The 18,786-nt window shown below is 37.3% G+C and overlaps 1 protein-coding gene across 2 annotated transcripts in view; it reads right to left on the bottom strand.

Annotated features, from left to right (window-relative positions):
- Zmpste24 (zinc metallopeptidase STE24) overlaps positions 1 to 18,786 on the bottom strand; it is a 51,886-nt gene that overhangs the window by 16,063 nt on the left and 17,037 nt on the right. For both annotated transcript variants that reach the window (XM_013507804.1, XM_005410552.2), the window contains 4 exons: positions 14,077 to 14,193; positions 13,554 to 13,706; positions 11,640 to 11,781; positions 6,239 to 6,423 (listed from right to left, as the gene is read on the bottom strand). In XM_013507804.1, the coding sequence (XP_013363258.1) occupies positions 6,239 to 6,423; positions 11,640 to 11,781; positions 13,554 to 13,706; positions 14,077 to 14,193 (597 nt within the window). The remainder of the gene's footprint in view (positions 1 to 6,238; positions 6,424 to 11,639; positions 11,782 to 13,553; positions 13,707 to 14,076; positions 14,194 to 18,786) is intronic.

Below are 18,786 nucleotides of genomic sequence, written 5' to 3'. Positions count from 1 at the left end.
GGCTGGTCTCGAACTTGCAAAGATCCTCCTGCCTCAGCCTCCCGAGTGCTGGGATTACAGGCGTGCACCACCACGCCCGACTCATCTTAACTCTTTATAGATCCAAGTTTTTTTCTCTAAACTTCTGTTAAAAATAAAATGCTTGGGTCAGGTGTGGTGATGCATGACTATAATCCCAGCTACTTGCGCACCAAGAGGATGGCAAGTTCAAGTTCAGCCTGAGCAACTTAGTAAGATTCTGCCTCAAAATAAAATTTTAAAAAGCCAAGGCAGGAGGATCATGAGTTTAAAGCCAAAGTGAACTACACAGTGAGATCATGTCCCCAAAAAACAGGGCTGGGGACACAGCATAGGGGCTTTCATGAGACCCTATATTTGATTCCCATTACCACCAAAAAAACCAAACCAAAACAAAACAAAGAAAGTTTGGACTTAGAATGTAGCTCAGTAGTAGAACATTTACTGGACTATTATGTGTAAGGACCTGTGTTCTAGTCCCAGCTCTGGGAAAGAGAGGGGGAGCTACATCTTCTCTAATAATCCAAGCTTAAAACTGTCATTGTACCCCCCAGGGCATTATACATAGTAGACTATCAGTAGCAGGTGCTGAGTAAATCAGATTCCTAATCTTGTTACATCTGTGCACTCTCCACTTATTAATCTTTTCCTCTTTCCACCACCCCACCCTTCTCTGCTATGGAGTGAACCCAGGGCCTGCACGCATGCTGGACATTTGAGCTACATCTCCAGCCTCTCATTTTTTATTTTGAGACAGGGTCTTGCCAAATTGCCCAGGCTGGCTTCAAAGTTGTGATTCTCCTGCTTCAGGTGCCTGAGTGGCTGGGATTATAACATACACCACTATACCCAGCTTTAATACCTTTCTTTAAGTAAAGTCACTTTTTTGGTTTTGTTTTTGAAATAGGGTTTTCTATATGGCTCAGACTAGTCTTGCACTCACAGAGATTCTTCTGCCTCAGCCTACAGAGTGCTGGGATTATACACAAGTACCACCACACCTGGTATAAATTCACTTTTTAAAACTTAGTTATTCCAAATAATAATGTACATGAAACCATGTTTAATATGCTAATTCCATCTTTTTCTTTGTACATTAGTAGACATATAACTTCAAATTTAAAATACTGTCAGACTGTCATCTCACCAGTAGTACACACTGGAAAGTGACACTTTCTATAGAGTGGAAAGTTAAAGGTTGTTGAGTCAACCTTACCCTCTCTTCACTCCCCTATACCAACTACCAAGTACTTTAAGTCCATCCTTTATTATGAGTCTTGCATTTATTCTGACCTCACATTAGTGCAAACTCTCATTATTTTATGCTTGGCTCAATTATCTTGATACAGTAGGCCCTGGAAGTCTGTCTGCCTCCAATCTTTGCTTTATCCTATGTGCTGCTACCAAATTTTACTCTTCTGAAAACAAGAACTGGCCTTTACCCAAATCAATCTAAATTTTCCAAGCCACTGAAAATGACCATTCCATGTCTTTAGGAGAAAGTATTCTACAAATTGATCTTGGCCTACTTTCCCATTCCTATGTGTGCAAATCCATTTAATCATTAGTCTCAGAGCAGTAATTATTTTGTAATAACTCACAGCTTTATTCATTCCTTAGCTTTGGCCCAAAAGTCCTATCCCCAAGTCAAAATTCTGCCCAGTTCATACACCTTTTTTTTTTTTTTTTTTTGAGACAGGGTCTCACTATACAGTTCAGGTTGGCCTCGAACTCTCAGGTCCTCCTGCCTCAGTCTCCTGAGTGCTGGGTTTACAGGCATGCATAGCCATACTGGGCACATCTCTTTGACATCTACGTAACTATTAAGTCTGCATCAATCCTTGAATTTCTAAAATCTACACTATTTCAGTCACTTATCATATTTACCAAATTATACCTTAAACACAGGCTTTTTCCTCAGTAGTGTGAGTTACATCTACTGCATCTATATGTAACTTGCATATAGATGCTAAAACATTTGTAGTTAATCAATGAAATAAAGCAAGCTCTTCAAGAAGCTAGTATAACAAATCAAATCCCATTCAACACACTACAAACTACCCAGTTGTTTTCGCAGTCAAAGAAAACTGTCTTCATAGATATTTTCATTACACTGCTTGAAATTAGCAGATCACTAGCTAATGTCTAGGTTTAACTATGATGTCAACTTGAGTGAATCTCCAGTACTGTCACTGAATTACCCTTTTTGGACTGCAGTACCATCTATAAAATGACCTTAAAATCTATTCTCAGCTTTCAATCCTACTACACTGGGCAGACCAAAGTGGCTTTTATTCAAATATCCCATCTAGCAGGATAATGCCACTTAAAAATAAACATCATCAAAGGCATTAAACCTCTACAATGCTATCTAATCCCTCTACAGAATTTTGTTTCATATAGATATTTACAACAGGCTAGGAACTTTATTAAATCATCTGTTAGAGTCAAAACAGATCTCAAGGGCCAGGGATATAGCTCAGTAGCACAGCGCCTTGCTTGGCAAGTGCAAGGTGCTGAGTATGATTCCTTGTACAAAAAAAAAAAAAAAAAAAAAAAAAAATCTCAAATGATAATCATTATTTTCTAGAACTTAAAATACTTCAAGTATACACTACTTCACATGTTTTATTTAAATCTCACAATCCTAAAAGGTGGGCATCTTTAGTATAGTATTTCCCAAAAAGGGGATATCCTGCCCTCTTGCCCTTACACACTTCATGGATATCTGGTGATATTTGGAGACAATTATGGTTTTTATAATTTGGGGGTATCTTGGTTATTTTTTGTTGTTGTTGCTGAGACAAAATATCTAACGCCCAAAATTAAGGAAGGAAAAGTTTATTTAGCTTATAGTTTGTGGAGGTTTTAGTCTATACTTGGCTGGCTCTGAGGCAGAAGATAGCAAAGCAATAAGAGCAAAGGGGGGAATGGCAGCAAGCAGCTTTTTTTTCCCCTTACATTGTAAACAGGCTACCCCCACCTGAGGGGCATGTAGCTCTCACATAATCTCCATGCTCTCCTCTTCCACAGGCTCAGGATGTATACAAAGTAAGCACCCTGGCTTCCTGAGTCACTCAGCCAAACCTCTAGACTCCCCAAGTTGACACAATGTATCAACCGTAACACTCTACCCCTTGTCAACTTGGCAACCAGATACATTTTTTAAAACCAGTTTTTTAAAACCATTGGAACCATAACATTTTACCCCCTAAAGACTCATGTATATCCCTTTATGTAAAAGGCATTTAGTCCATCTGTAAGAGTTGCTAAAGTCCTAACAGTTGCAGCACTGCTAAAGAGTCCAAGTCTCAAGTCTCCTCTGAGATGAAGGCAAACTCTTAGTTGTGACCCCCTGTATAAACGGAAAGTTAAACACTTTTAACATTTAATGGCACAAAATAAGCAGTATCATTTTAAAAGGTATAAACAGGGGGATACAGAGCATTGGGACCGAAGCAAGTCCAAAATCCAGCAGGGCTAACATTATGTCCTATAATTTTACATGTAGCATCTGAAGCAACTTGTGGCACATTGTGTGCTCTAAAGGGTTTGCGTGAGTCCAGCCCTATGGCACTTTTAGTGGTTACAGCTTTTACAGCTTTTTCTTAGGCCTGTTTTGTTTTTTGTTCGTAGCTTTTTTTAGATGATCTAAGGTCTTGGCTTTCTTAAACTTTTGAGGTCTCCAGTGTCTCTTTTGTTTTACACTCACATCTTTATACACTACTCCCTTAGGGGCACACTGCCTGGCCTCTGAGGCCTTTTGAAATCTGGGTGGAAGCCTCTTTAACCTCAGAACTCTTATATTTTCTATGTACCTAAAGCCAGGGCCACGTGCATGATGCCAAGGTCGGTTGCCACCTGGAGCAGTAGCCAAGCTTTTTTTTCTCTTGGCCATAGGGGTCGAGTGCCTCGATCGCTGGGCACTCTGAATCTAATTTTGAGGAGCAGATTTTTTATGCTGCCGCCATTTTGGAACATGGCGCTCTGAGGCTTCTTTCTCAAGGCAAGGTCTGTCACCTTTGCAGTTTTGAGGCTGTACGGGGTGGAGACTTGCTGCTTTTTGTGATGCCCTCAGGCCATCTTTTTAATTTTTTTTTTGTTTTTTTCTCAGCAATAGAGATCTCCTCAGCCTTATCTTTGCAGTCTATAGCATTACTGGAGCTTTCTTTTTGGCCAAACTCACAAATTTTAAATCATCCTGCTGGGCTCTTTGTTTTTGATTTTCAATAGAAATCTGGCTAAAAGCCCCCAACAATAGCCATGCCACTTTTTCAACATCTGACTGCCTTGAAATTTTTTTTGCCACATTAACCAGTCCGCTGTCACCCTTAATCTCAGTCTTAGGCAAAGTCTCTGGACACAAGCAAAATGTAGACAAACTTTTCGCCAAGCCATAACACACATCGTCTGGAGTCCAATAACCAATGAAGTCCTTCTTCCCAGCAGAAACCTCCCAAACCTGGTCATTACCTGCTGGATTTTTATCAGCCTTTTGGTCTTTGGAGCTCTGACCAGAATCTCCCAGACAGAACAGCCTAAAGTGTTCTAACACTTTTCTTTTAGGTGACATCTCTGAACCTTTTTGAACACTTCCCACAAGCCATTTCCAAAGGCTCTTGAACCACAGGGTCAAGTATAGTCACAGAGATGACCCCACTCCTGCTACCAAATTCTGTCTTGGTTATTTTTTGTTGTTGTTGCTGAGACAAAATATCCAATGCCCAAAATGAAGGAAGGAAAGGTTTATTTAGCTTATAGTTTGTGGAGGTTTTAGTCTACACTTGGCTGGCTCCAAGGCAGAAGATAGCAAAGCAACAAGAGCAAAGGGGGGGATGGCAGCTGAACAGCAAAGCAGCCAGAGCAAACGGGAGGAAGGGCGGCAAGCAGCTTTTTTTTCTCCCTTACATTGTAAACAGGCTACCCCCACCTAAGGGGCATGTAGCTTTCACATAATCTCCATGCTCTTCTCTTCTACAGGCTCAGAATGTATACAAAGTAAGCACCCTGGCTTCCTGATAAGTCACTTAGCCAAACCTCTAGACTCCCCAAGTTGACAGAATGTATCAACCATAACAGGGGGGTTTGGAGGAGTTGTCGCTGATTTCTAGTGCAGAGGCCAATGGTACTGCTAAATATCTTCTTCCACACCAGATACCTTCCACAACAACAAAATTATCCAGGCTGAGAAACTTCTGCTCTCATCTTTCAGCAAATAAATGAAAGATTTAGAGAAGTTAACTTACTTGCTTAAAGCCACACAGATGGTAAGTGAACAGATCTAAAATCATCTCTGTACAACACCAAAGCCATCTCTGTGCTACCACACACACAGATACTGGTGATTGTTTGTGCTAAAATTGGTATTGTTTGACATTATTGCCCTCTTTCTCCTATCTGCTTTTGGTGCTTTAAATGTTGCCAGTAAGCATAAGCAGGCCTCATCCAGGAAGGGATTCAAAAGCAGCTCTCCACAGATTTTCAGGTCAGATTTAAGAACGTCTTTTTAAATCATGCTCTCATGTGTCCAGTATTTAAAATTTCCCAGTGCAGTTCCATATAAGTGGATTTGTGTGATCATGTCCTCTTTACAAATTTATGAAGGTTTGCCTCTTTACTCTTGCATTCCTAGTGCCAAGCTAAGTATCTCAGCACAGAGGATGTTATTTCTTAAATACATGTTAAAAAAACCGACTAAAGGCACACAGCTACTAAATGACAGAACCAGGACTGAAATCCAAGTCTCTCCGCTGACAAGGCCTATCAGTTGCATCTCAAAGAAGCTAAAAGTTAAATGTTTATCTTCTCTTTTATCTCTTATCATAGCCTGTGAGAATTCTTTGATCATAAACATATTGGGAATATATAATAGCTTATTATATGAATTTTCTTTTATTGGTACAATTTAGATATATATAATGATCACATTCATCATAGGGAATTTGTACCTGTATGCGATATATCCTGTTTCCTCTTTATGAACTTTCTTATCTTACAAAAACTTCCAATTTTAATATGCATGTTCTGTAAAAGCCTATCAGATAGCATATAATGCTACTGGTAATCTCTCCCAAATACCAGAAGTATATAGGGGCCATGCTGTTTTTATGTGGTAGTCTCCCTGAATTTGACACTCACAGCTTAGAAATTGGCATTGAGTTGTCACAGACACTGTGTATAAAAATTAAGACAGAGTCTCTTAGGAAAAAAAAGAACTCACTTTAACTTTAGCTTTTATTTCTTCACTGTCCCCTTCTCCATCATTGCGGGGTTCCATACCAGATTCCTCTTGGATGCCTTTATTTAGTACTGAGTACTCTTCTAGTAGAGTGTCAAACAAAACTATTCGCTTGTTCTTGAAGAAGCCATAAAAATAAGCATTGCTGTGGGAAGAGCGTTTAGATCCTAAGGAAAAGACAGTTCAAAGCATGGAATATAATTAAAAAGTCTGGGGTCCTTTGGAGAGACTCCTAGAAATTGAACTACTGGGACGGTCATTAACATTTTGAAATTATTTCATACCTGAAAAGAAATTGTATCAATATAAATAAACACCAACAGTGGAGAGTGTGTTTCCCTGCATTCCTGTTAACAAATACTTAATGCTCATACAGCTCTATAGCAATAGGTAAAATAAGCCTAATGACTGGAATGATTAAATTATGGTAAAGCTATTAAGTGAAATTTTAAGCAGTTAAAAAATTATACTTTCAAAGAATTTTAACAAGATAAAGAACACTTTAGAATTTTAAATTATACTTTAATTTAAAAGTATAATTGACAATTATACTTTCAAAGAATTTTAACAAGATATAAAACTTACGAGGTTCCAGAATTGTCAAGAAAAAGATGTACATGTAAATAGAAAAGCATAAACACCAGCCTGTGAGGAAATACACCAAAATATTGAAGTGTTTATCACTGGGTTCCAGAGTGGATTTTTATTTCCTCTTTCATTTTTCTATTTTCTAAGGCTTTTAAAATAAGCATACTTATTTCTATAATCAGAAAAACATTAACCACTTACCAGTCCAATTATTTAAACACAGAATGAGGAAAAATTGCATTTTTTCATTAATTTTTATAAGATAACAAGAAATATAAAAACAATTAATTTTATCAAATTTATTTAATACATGAATCAACCGGTTGAAATGAAACCTGCCCAAGCAATGCTCAGGATAGTCAGTACATAAACAAACACGCTGCCCGAGTGATAAACTGCTCAGGGTAAACTGTTAAGTGGTTAAAGCTATCTTTCTGAAGAATGAAAGAAAACATACCAAAATTTTTAAAAGTGACTAACAGTAGATGAAATATGGTTTTTTTTTCTTTTCTCCTGTATGTATTTCTTTAATTTCCACATGTCCGTCAATGTGCAGAGTTTAGTTGTTAAGAGAAAAGACTTTGGGTTCAAATCTTGGCTCTGCAGTGTATTAGCTGTGTACATTTAGGAAACTTTAACCTTTAATTTCCTGTTTATGAAGTGAGGCTAACATTTACCTTATGAGGTATTCTCAGTAGAGCGATTAATATATTGCCTGATCCATATAAACTACTATTATATGATTTAAAAAAGAAATGATAAAAGATTTACTTCTTTTGAGAATGTGAATTTTGCTTCTACTCCTATTTCTAATGTTAAGAACTTGGCAGTATGTTTAGAATATGTAAAGCTTTGATAAACAGAAGCTTTTACTGAGTGATTGATTGAAGTATTATATCACTTTTGGGCTTGGTTACCTGGAAGTTAAGAGTGAAACATATGGTCCAATTTTATCAATAAGACAGGACTTCAGGGCTTAGAAAATTGTGTTACCATTCTAAGGTCACACACTTCTAATACATCTATCTTCTGTGACCCTAATTTTTGTTTTTTTGTTTGTCTGTTTGTTTGTTTATGGTACCAGGAATCAAACTCAGGACCTTGTGCTTGCCAGTCAGGCAGTGCCGCTGAGGTATATCCGTGGTCCTGTGACCCTAATTTTTAAATTTACTTAAAAATACTTTAAAGCTATCTGTACAAGTAGGCAGACCATATTAAAAAAAATTAAAAATTATTCTTCTCTTGTTCCAGGTATCTCAAAGTATGGTTTAAGGAACAGATACTGCAAAATCACCTGGGGTGCTTATTAGAAACAGACAGAAGAAATACCTACTAAGTCAGAATTTTTAGGAGTGGAAGCCAGGAGTCCTCACAATAAATTGACTGTAAGATTGTTGTACTACTATGCCTAGCACAGAGTATATCTTCAATAATGTTTGTTTCTTGAATGGGCTAATGATATCACTTGAAAATAATGTATTAGAGAACTCTGAACATCAAAATATAAGCCACTGCCACCTGTGTCTTAATCCTTTGCTTATGATGTCTCACCTTAACCTCCAGGCAACATTTAACCCTGGAAACCACTTCCTCCGAGAAACACTTTTTCCTGGTTTTTGAGATACCATTTTCTTCTAGTCTTACTAGCTCCATGGTTTCTTCCTCAGCCTCCTTTGCTGGCTGTTCCTTCCCTTCAGATTCTGACCGTGGCCCCTTTCTCTTCTCTAAATGCCCTCAACCATGGCCTTAAACTTCATCTGCATGCCAGACAGTTCCAACCTATATTCCATACCCTGATCTTTCCCTCAAATTCCAGACTCATATAGCCAGTTGCCTGTCTGACATCTCCATGTGGATATCTGTAGACAGATTTACTGTGTTTGTATTCTTAGGTACTTTTTTCCTGTCCAATGTTATCTCCTTTTGGAGTCCAAGACACTTCATACCAAGTTAAGTCTTGTGAGAGACCACTTCCCATTGAGAAACCAAAGAAGCCAGGTAGGTATTTGCTTCCCCAGCAGTCCTGGCAGCTAGTCCATGTCCTGGGTGGATCTCAGATACATCCACTGAGGCTTCTGCATAGTCAGTAATTACGCAAAGCGGCAAGACAGTGACTTACAGGTGGAAGTGGCAGGAACGAGAAGGATACAAACCCCAGTGTCCTAAGGTGGCATCATGTCTTCCCTAGACTGACTGGGCAGTAGGATTGAGTTCCCAACCTCCCTATATTACAATCCATTTTGCAAGGTTGGTAAAGTTTCTGTGGAGATTTGGTAAGTTACCAAATGTTTCTTAAGCAAATTTTCTGCTCAGATGAACCACTGTTAGTTGCTATTGTTTGAAAACTGTGATTAATAACAATATATTTTTAAAAAATCTTAGTATGTAGAACTCTTCCTCACAAACCTGCCTTTCCCTCATTTTTTCCCCCCCGAATAAAATAACGACTCAACTGCCCACATCAAAAATCTAGATTGTTATCTTTGATGGTCTTTTTCTTATTTCCTGAAATGCAGTTTATTATGAATTCAATCAACTCTACCTCTAAAATCTATTCCAAATGTATCCACTTCTCTCCATCAATTACTACTCTCCTAGCATAAGAAACCATTATTTCCTACATGGACTACTGCAACTATCTCCTAACTGTTCTCTCTTCTTCCACTCTTGCACCGTCCTACAATGTATTCTCCATATAGCAGACCAACATAGTTTAAAAAGTACAAGTTACACTGTGTCATTTTTCTACTTAAAGCTTTTGATGGTTCCTCCTACTGAATTAGAAACCCAAACTCCTTACCCTGACTTACCAAGGCCCCTATGGTCTGATTCTAGTCTGTGGTTTTATCTCATAATACTGTACTCTCCTGCTTTGCTGCAGCCACACTGGATTTGTTCATGGTCCTTGAAGACACTAAGCTCGAGGTCTTCCTGTGGATTTCAATGTGGATGACTCCTACCTTCAGGTCTAAGCTTACCAGTCACTTGCTCAAATAAATCTTCTCTGATGGTCCAATCTAAAGCTGTCCCATCCCACTAATTTAATTCTCTGCACAATACCTGCTATCTAATATTTTTTAAGAGTAGGATTCTTGGCTTTTCATTGTAACATCCCTGTTAATTTATGATTAGATAATGTATGCTGCATTATTAGTAAGATTCATTCATTCAAACTATTTTAAAGGATTGTTATTATTATTAATAACAAGAAAAACATGCATTACAGATGAATAAACTGCTACTTAGCAAAAGTAAGGTTGCCCAAAGTCACACAGGTAACTCACGACAGAGCCAAGATTCAAACCCAAGCCTACTGACTCCAAAACCTGACTTTAGAAATGTTATTTTTCAACCCACTCAAATCCTGATTTTCCATAGCCTCAGCTCATGTCATAATCCTCCAGAAAGCCTTCCCTAAGTATTTCCTCTGAAAAAGAAAATAGCACTGACGATATAAGCACATATTTTATCAATTATCTCTACTATCATTATCGGTAGCTGTTTCACACTACCTAATTGTAACTTAAGTGATCAACAACTTAGAGCCCCTTCAACAGAGACTCTTCTGTTATTATCACCTAATGATATAGTAGTTTCAGAGGGTAAGAAAATATAAAGCGGCTTATTCTTCTACTATTTCCCCCACAGAATCTTAAGCTGTTCTGATTGTGCCTTTGGTTAGCTAAAGGCATAATCTAAATGTCTGAGACCTATATTCTTCTAATAGCTGTTAATTCATTCTTTTCAGTAAAGACCATCTTTATTCTCCCCTCACTCTGCAACTATTCCTTCATCTAACATAGCTGCTTCTCACTGGAAGTAAGTTTACACTAGGTGTCAGCAAACTGTGACTTTCAGGCTAAATCCATCACAGTGCTACTTTTACAGAGGTACTGCAACACAGCCATGTGCATGTGTTTATGCATTATAATTGCTTTTGCACTACAACAGCAGAGCTGGATAGCTGCAACAGAGACCAAACAGCTTGCAAAGGTTTAAATACTTACTATCTAGCTTTCTACAGAAAATATTTGCCACACTGTAGTTTAGAGAAAAGTACAACTAAAACCCAGAGAGATGAGCTGTCCAAGATCCCATAGCTGGTAAGTTGCAGAGGTAGAATCAGATATATTCATTTGTATAGATTTTGGTCATTGTACCTTACAAAACAGTTTTTCTCTACATCTTTACAGGCTTCCTTGAAGCTTTATTAGTCTTATGCAAGCAAACAGCTCAACTCTCAAAGGCAGTTACCAGAGAAGCAGAGTATAACTGTCTGAAGTACTTGATGGTACTTACAGTTTTTGGTAATTTATAGTTTAAACAGAGTCCCTCAGAACACTAGATGCTTTGTTGGACAGACAGCATCAATAATGTTGATTTTGTTTTTGGTTTAGACCCTCTAAACTAATGCTAAATAAAACCTGACTATTTAAGAGTCCAACTCAATTACCTATAGGAGCTATGCAGGTAACAGAAGTGAATAAATCAGTTTAGTATACAATACAACAAAGTGTGAAAAAGGAGTGGCCAAAGATTAAAAATAATACTGTAAAGTTAATCAAACATAGTTTTGGACAAGAATAGGATTTCGCGTTAGGAGACCAGTTTTTATCCCTGTGTCACCAATTCCTATAAATCTGAAAATGCCAAAATGAAAAATACTATCCTAATAACTAAATAACATTTAAAAAGAAAACACTAAAAACTGACTTGTTATTCCATTAAAACTTTAAGAATAAAGTCTCAAAACAAGCCCCTTGAACACAATCTTCTTATCTCCAAATAGCCTTACCTTCAACAACATACACCTTAGTCAAAGGAAAATCAATATTCTTTGCCATTACTTCAATTTCTTGTTTAAGCTTTCCCTCAGGCAGAGGTGTGAATTTGTCAAATAAAGGGGCAATGTAATCAGCATAGATTGTGACAAGCACCTGAAAAGTAAATGTCAGAACAACCTATGAATACATTCTTAAAGAAAAACTACTCATTATTTTTCAGATTTAACTGCACTGAAATAACTGCATCCATCCTAAATCTGAAAACACAGAACTTACTTGCACTGGTATTCCTAGTCTCAAATAGTTCCAGACAGAGCTTAGTATCTGAGGAATTAAGTCAAAGCAGTAATATACCTATCAATTTTATCTTAGAAAATAATACTCTACTAATAACAGTGATTAAGATCTCTGGGTGGTAACAGTCCTTTCAATGCTATCTTGGGGATTCCTGGCACTTTATAAGTCAATTATAAACTGCAACTCTGCCTTTTACAGTGTTTTGTTTTGTTTTGTTTTGTTATGTTTCTTGAGACAGGGTCTTGCTATACAGTTCAGTCTGGCTTGGACTTACTATGTAACCTAGGCTGGCCTCGAACTTGCAGCAATCCTTCTGGCTCAGCCTCCCAAGTGCTGGGATTATAGGCCTGTACCACTCCACCTAGTTTTTCAGAGTAACTATGATAGACTTGAAGTCTTTACTAAACAAGCATTTACAAGAGTTTGTATGTACATGCTCTGACTGTATGTTTTCATTAGAACTGTTAAATAGTTGGTAAAATTACCTGCCATTCCTAACTATACACTTCAGTTGAAACAGCGTTCTCTTAGCCACTCTTGGGAGTAGTGCCTCTGCTTTCTTTCCTTTTACTTCAGTTTGCCATACAATAGACATTTGTAAATTCAACTATTACCCACTCCCAAATCTTGATCTCACTAGTGGGAAGTAAAGCAACAAGTGTCAAGTAATTCAGATTAAAATAAACCGCATTGTCAATGGAATTGAAGAGCTGACAAATGAGGGACTGATTCTGATGTGGTGTTTGTGGTGTGAAGCAGTTTAAAATAGAAGAAGAGAGAGAAGGAAAAGATGTGAAAGTTGGGGATGTAGCTCAGAAGTAGAGCATTTGCCTCAGATGTGTGAAGCCCTGGTTCAATTCCTAGCATTGAGAAGAAGGAGGAAGGAGGGAGAAGGAAGAAGGAGGGAGAAGGAAAAGGATGGAGAAGGAAAAGGATGGAGAAGGAAGGAGGAGAAGAAGGAGGAGGAAGAGGAGAAGGAGAAGGGAAGGAAAATAAAGAAAAGGGGAAGAAGGAGGAGACAGAAGATGTGAGGGAGGAAAATGGGGAGAAAACATTAAAAAGAAAAGAAGGAGGAAGAGAGAAGACAGGACATGGTCAGGGAGAAAAGGGAAATAAAAGGATAAAGAATGGGTAAAAGAAAGATGGGGAAGGGAACAGAAAAGGGGTAAGAAAGGAGGAAAAGGAGAAGGGAAGGCAGAGAGAGGAGGGCAGAAAAAAGGCAGATAACTGTATGCTTTCTTTCTCTTGTTGCTCGTAAATCTCTTCTTTCTTCAAAACATTCATGCTTTTTAGACACAGGTGGTCAGTTAAGAGTCATTAAATTATCACACTCAGTCATTCATTTGGTGGCAGTTCACAAATATACAGCCCCAAACTACTTGGCAACTGGATCACTAAAAGTGATCAACAACTATCTTCTACAGTCTGTAAGAGTTAGCAGAAAGAAAAGCAAATTTATGGTCAGTCAGTTCTCTTGTATCTATACCCAAAAGCGGAAACCAACAGGGAAATTTATGAGTACCTCTTTACCGTTCATCCTCTTCTTAACAGCTGTTGACATACTAATGGAAATTAAGACACAGTAATCTTAGAAGAAACTTATAAAACAAACTGAATATTTTACTCACCAGAGAAACAACTAATGTGAACAGCCAGGCATAAATAAAAAAATAGTCACCCCCAATTTTAATAATGTAAAGCAGAAGTGAAGACACAGGCAATAAAATACACTGAGTCACAACAAATTTCTTGATTGCATCTTTCATAAAGAAGTCCAAAGTCTGAAAAAAAAAATTGCCATGAGAAACTGGTTTTGCTTTTTAAATAAACAGTGAATAAGGAGAAAGTATTATTGGAGCAATTTTAAAAAATTAACATGCAGTGGGACTGTATTATGTGACAGTAGGTAGTCTAAGACAATAAGTAAATGTTTGAATTTTATTGTTTGAAATAAATTCATTTAAATGCTATAGCTGAAAAACAAAGCATTAGCACTTGAGTTTACAGCAAGACTTTAAACCATGATATTTCCCATAGCTGCAATTCCTTTTTTCTCAATTAATTCATGCTCTGAAGTAGCAAATTACCAACCCAGAAGCAAAGAAAATCTCTACATTAAAAAAAAAATACAAATTATATTTTCTGTTATACCTGATGATTGAAACCATGCTTTTCTTCTATCACAAATGTATTATAAAGACTCCATGGCAAACCAGTTAATGCACTGAAAAGTGTAGCCAACAGCAGAAACACCAAGGATTGAGTGATCTAAACACAAGAAAAAAAAAATTGCCATTTTTATGATATAATTCTTCAGATTAACTCTTCAGATTTATAATTAAGAGTTACAATTAAGAGTTATAATTCTATAACTCTTCAGATTAACTACTGGAGAACAACAAGTATTTCCTGAGTACTTATCCTAAACAAGCAATGTACTTCATTCCACAGGTAACAGAAGGTCTGTAATATCCCTGCCTTCAGAAAAAGTTTACTTGCAAGGAAAAGAGTAAAAAATGAATAAAACAATCCTCTTTATTTCACAGGCCCTGTATGAAAATTATCTTAGATAACACGGATAACACAATTAAAAGAATTCAGAAAAGAGAGAAAAATACTATATGCTGGTGAATTCAAGGAAGGCTTACAGAGCTGATGGGACTTGAAATGCCATTTTGGAGTAAGAAAAATTACTGGGACAGGAAAGGAAGTAATGAAGAATGTCAAGCAATTTTCAAAAGCATAGAGAGAAAAGAGCACCCAAAATGTGGAAGATGGTAACTTGACACATCTGGTCGGGACCAGGAAGAGAAAATAGAGACTCCAAAAAGCTGGACCAAGACAGATGGGGTAGGGTACATTCAATTTTTCATAAAAAGCCAAAAACCTGATAGAGAAAATTATCCTCAAGAGTTACTTTAACTGGCCAGGCAAGGTGGTGAATGCATGTAATCCCAACTACTTCGGACCCTGAGGCGAACCGTTTAGTTTCTCTTTCCTGGGACAGTGCAAGATAAGGCCTGTTTCTGGAAGGGAGATGTTGAGGGGAAAGAGCCATAAAGCAGGGACTCTTTTATCTCCTCCTCCTCTTCTACCACCTGGCCACTGCCCTCATCCTAACTGCACGGAAGAGCCATAAAGAGCCATAAAGCAAGGACTCTTTTATTTCCTCCTCCTCTTCCACCACCTGGCCACTGCCCCCATCCTAACTGCATCCTCTTGCCCTAGTGTAACACTGAATGCTTGGAAGGTGAAGGCGATACGCCATGTGTTACCGAGATATACTGGATTTGGTAGCAAACATATGGCCAGTGTACGTTTCTAACCATAGGAGGGTAGCAAGGGGAAAAGCAAAGGAGGACATTTTTCAGGCTATAACATGCAGCATGGTTTCTTCCAGCTTTTATTCTCAAACAGGAAGTAGGAACAAATTTTAAAAACAGACTCCAGGACCATCCTCAAAAGAGTGAATCAGAATCACTTGTTTTTGGCTTTGTTTTGTTCTTTCCAGTGCTGGGAAACCCTGGGCTTCATGAATGCTAGGTAAGTGCTCTCCTCTAAGCCACATCCCTAGCCCTAAACAGTATTGGAATGCTTGCTTTTCTCATTTTACAACATATGAATATCTTTTCATAACAATGTATCCACATCTTCATTGTTAATAGTTCTAGAGGGTTCTACTGTGTAAGTGGACACTTAGGCTATTTCCATTAGAACATTCATTATAATGCTATATCAAGCTCCTTTATAAATACATTTCAATGCTTCATTCTCCATAAAGTTATGGAAGTGTCAAAGTATATGAATTTTTAAAAGGCATCTATACTGCCAAGTTGTCCTGAAGAAAAACTACTAGTTTTTAATCTGTTTTTAATCCTGTAATCTGAGATAAAAACTATCTCACTATCACTCCCCAATTCTATCCCATCATTCTTTTTTCTCTATCTGATATGAGAGGTCAAAAACAAACAAACAAACAAAAACTACACACAAAACTCCAGTATTTCATTGTTGTTCTAAAATACATTTCTGTGTGGTGTCATGGGGGTCTTTAATCCTAGCACTCAGAAAGCTGAGATAGAAAGATCAGGAGTTTGAGGCCAGCCTGGGCTACATAGCAAATTCAAGGCTAGCCTGAACCATGCAGTGAGATCTTGTCTCAGAAAACTTAAAATAAAACATGTACCTATATCTATGTATATGTATATACATTTCTTTGATTATTTTTGTGTATTAATGGCTATATGAATTTCTGCCTTTGTGTTTTTCCACTCTGTCCATCCTTCTACTGAAGTATTCAACGTTTTCTAGAATGTTATTTCTGTAAAGAATTCTTTCTATATTAAATTAAATCTTACTTTTATTTACCAATTTCCCTCTGACTTATATGTCTTTTAAATTTGTTGGGTTTTTTTGAGACAGGGTCTTGCTATATAGTGGCCAGCCTTGAAATTGAGGTTATCCTTCTCCTGCAGGATTCTATATGCTGGGATTATAGGCATGTGCCACCACATTTGTCAATGCCTTTTAAATTTGCTAATGCTACTTTTACCAAATTTTATCTTCATGGATTCTATCTTTGGTATGAAACTTAAAAAGCTAATTATATTAAAAATGTATTGGTTTATGATTCAAGGTTTTTGTGCATTTAAATATTCAATTCACCTGAGTTAATTTTTCTTGTAGGAATTCATTTTTATTCAGTTGTCCTAAAAAAATTTACAGTTTACATTTTTCTCACTGATCTGCCACCTTTATCATATGCCAAGGTCCTACATATGTTTAGGCCTATTTCTTGTATCAACATATACTTTAAGCTTTATGATATATTTTAACACCTAAAGTAAAAATTTTCATTCATTATTTATTCAGAATTCTTTTGGCTATTCCTTTATTTTTATTCTTTCAGATTAACTATAAATCATTTTATCTTGTGTCCCTCACAAGTTGGTCTATTCTTTTTTAAAAGTTCATAAATCTCTTTTTTAATAATATACTATATAATTTTGATGAGGCATTGGTCTTGTGTTTAGCATTCTGTCACAGAACCTGCCATGTTCTCCTTCTGAGAATCTAATTGCCCATGTGTAGTGCTTTAAAACATCCTCCATCCTCTCAAATTTATTAACATATGTCAAAAGTTCAAATTCCTTCCATGGAATAGTATGAAAATCATCTATGTTTTAAGACTTGAATTAATTTAAAACAATTTGATTCCTTCTTAGTAGTTCACTTTTCTGATGCATAAGTCCTGCTTTAAAATGGTAATTCCATCAACAAATCATTTTACTTGTTAAAAAAAAAAATGAGTAAGTCCACCTTTATCTTCAATCAATACACTTATTCCTTCCTAAGATTTCAAGTGCTTTTAAAGCTCTTTTCCCTGAATCACTAAAATACCATCTTAAAAAGTGATCTCTCTGCCTACAATCAATCACATTCCTTCTAATCCAACCTACATACATTCCACATCGTTTGGTTTTTTTTCTGGTACCGGGAATCAAACTCAGGACCTTGAGCTTGCCAGGCAGGTGCTTGTGCCATGGAGCTATATCTCCGACCCCTCCCACATTACTTTAAAATCCCACTTCTCTACTGAAAAACCTTAAATGGCTCTCTAATATAAGACTTCACACTCATTACATTTTAAAGGATTTTCATATTCTGGCTCCAAATGCTCCTTGCTACCCTTCCTCTATATGATGCTTCTACTAACAGACAAGCATGAGATAGAATTTCAAAAGGTAACTGAATTAAGGGGAGGAAAATATGTCAGCTGAAAAGAAGAATCATGGCAGGAAAGTCACTCTGTAGGAAACATAAAGTGTACAACCTCCAGCAGCTTTTCCCAGAAAGTTTTTAAACCAACCCAGAAAGGAGAAAGTATCCTAGGAACAAGGTCTACTGGGCAGTGAAGAGTAAGGGTTTTAACCCACTGCTTCTTAAGAGGTCAACAAGGTCTGGGCTCTAACCCTGCTGGTCAACATCAAGGCTCTGAAGACATAGAACATTAAAAAGTCTTGCAACCTGAGGGGTAGGGACTCAGAAGGACACATCTTGAATAATGGCATGATCCACCCTTCATCTGAGATGAATTTACTCTATTCAATGTGTTGACAGAACTCTGGCATTCTCAGTCACTGAATCAATTACTTGGGAAGAAGGGCAGAAATACGTATCACTGTATGAAATAAAGACACTGATGATGAGACCTCTTATTGGTAGTTTGGAAAAGTAGAAATTTCTGCCAAACAACATATTGCATACCTATACCTACTGTAAGCTGAGGTCCAACTACTTTTCTTTTTTAGGTCTTTTTTTTTTTTTGAGACAAGGTCTCACTGTGTAGTTCAGAGAGGCCATGAAGTCACTAGGTAGCCCTGGGTGTCTCAAACCCTCAGCAATCCTCCTACCTCAGCCTCCCAAGTGCCGAGGTTACAGGCATACACCACCATGCCTGGCAACTTTTCTTCTTTAAGAAAATGGTTTCAATTTATACAAGAAGTACATTTTCACTGCTAAATTTTCTCAAAATAATCAAAGTTAAAATTGCCAAATCCTCGGAAGAAAAAACCACTTTTTGCATTTTGGTATACATTACTCCAGACTTCTTCCGATATGTGCACAAAGATAAATATACAAGGACACACAACATGGTATGATTAAGAAAAACCATCTCAATCTAAATGTTCATCATAGCCAGGCATGGAGGCACATCCCTATGATCCCAGCACACAGGAGGCTGAGGCAGGAGGACTACCATGAGTTTGAGGACAGTCTAAGCTAAGCTACATAGTAAGTTCAAGGCCAGCCTAGACTACAGAGCAAGACCCTGTCTCAAAACACCCCCCAAATTAGTGT

The sequence above is a fragment of the Chinchilla lanigera genome, unplaced genomic scaffold, assembly GCF_000276665.1.
Source record: "Chinchilla lanigera isolate Chin_1 unplaced genomic scaffold, ChiLan1.0 scaffold00136, whole genome shotgun sequence".
Classification (NCBI taxonomy): Eukaryota; Metazoa; Chordata; class Mammalia; order Rodentia; family Chinchillidae; genus Chinchilla; species Chinchilla lanigera.
Note: the sequence above shows the minus strand (reverse complement) of the source record. Positions and strands in the feature narration are given on the sequence as shown.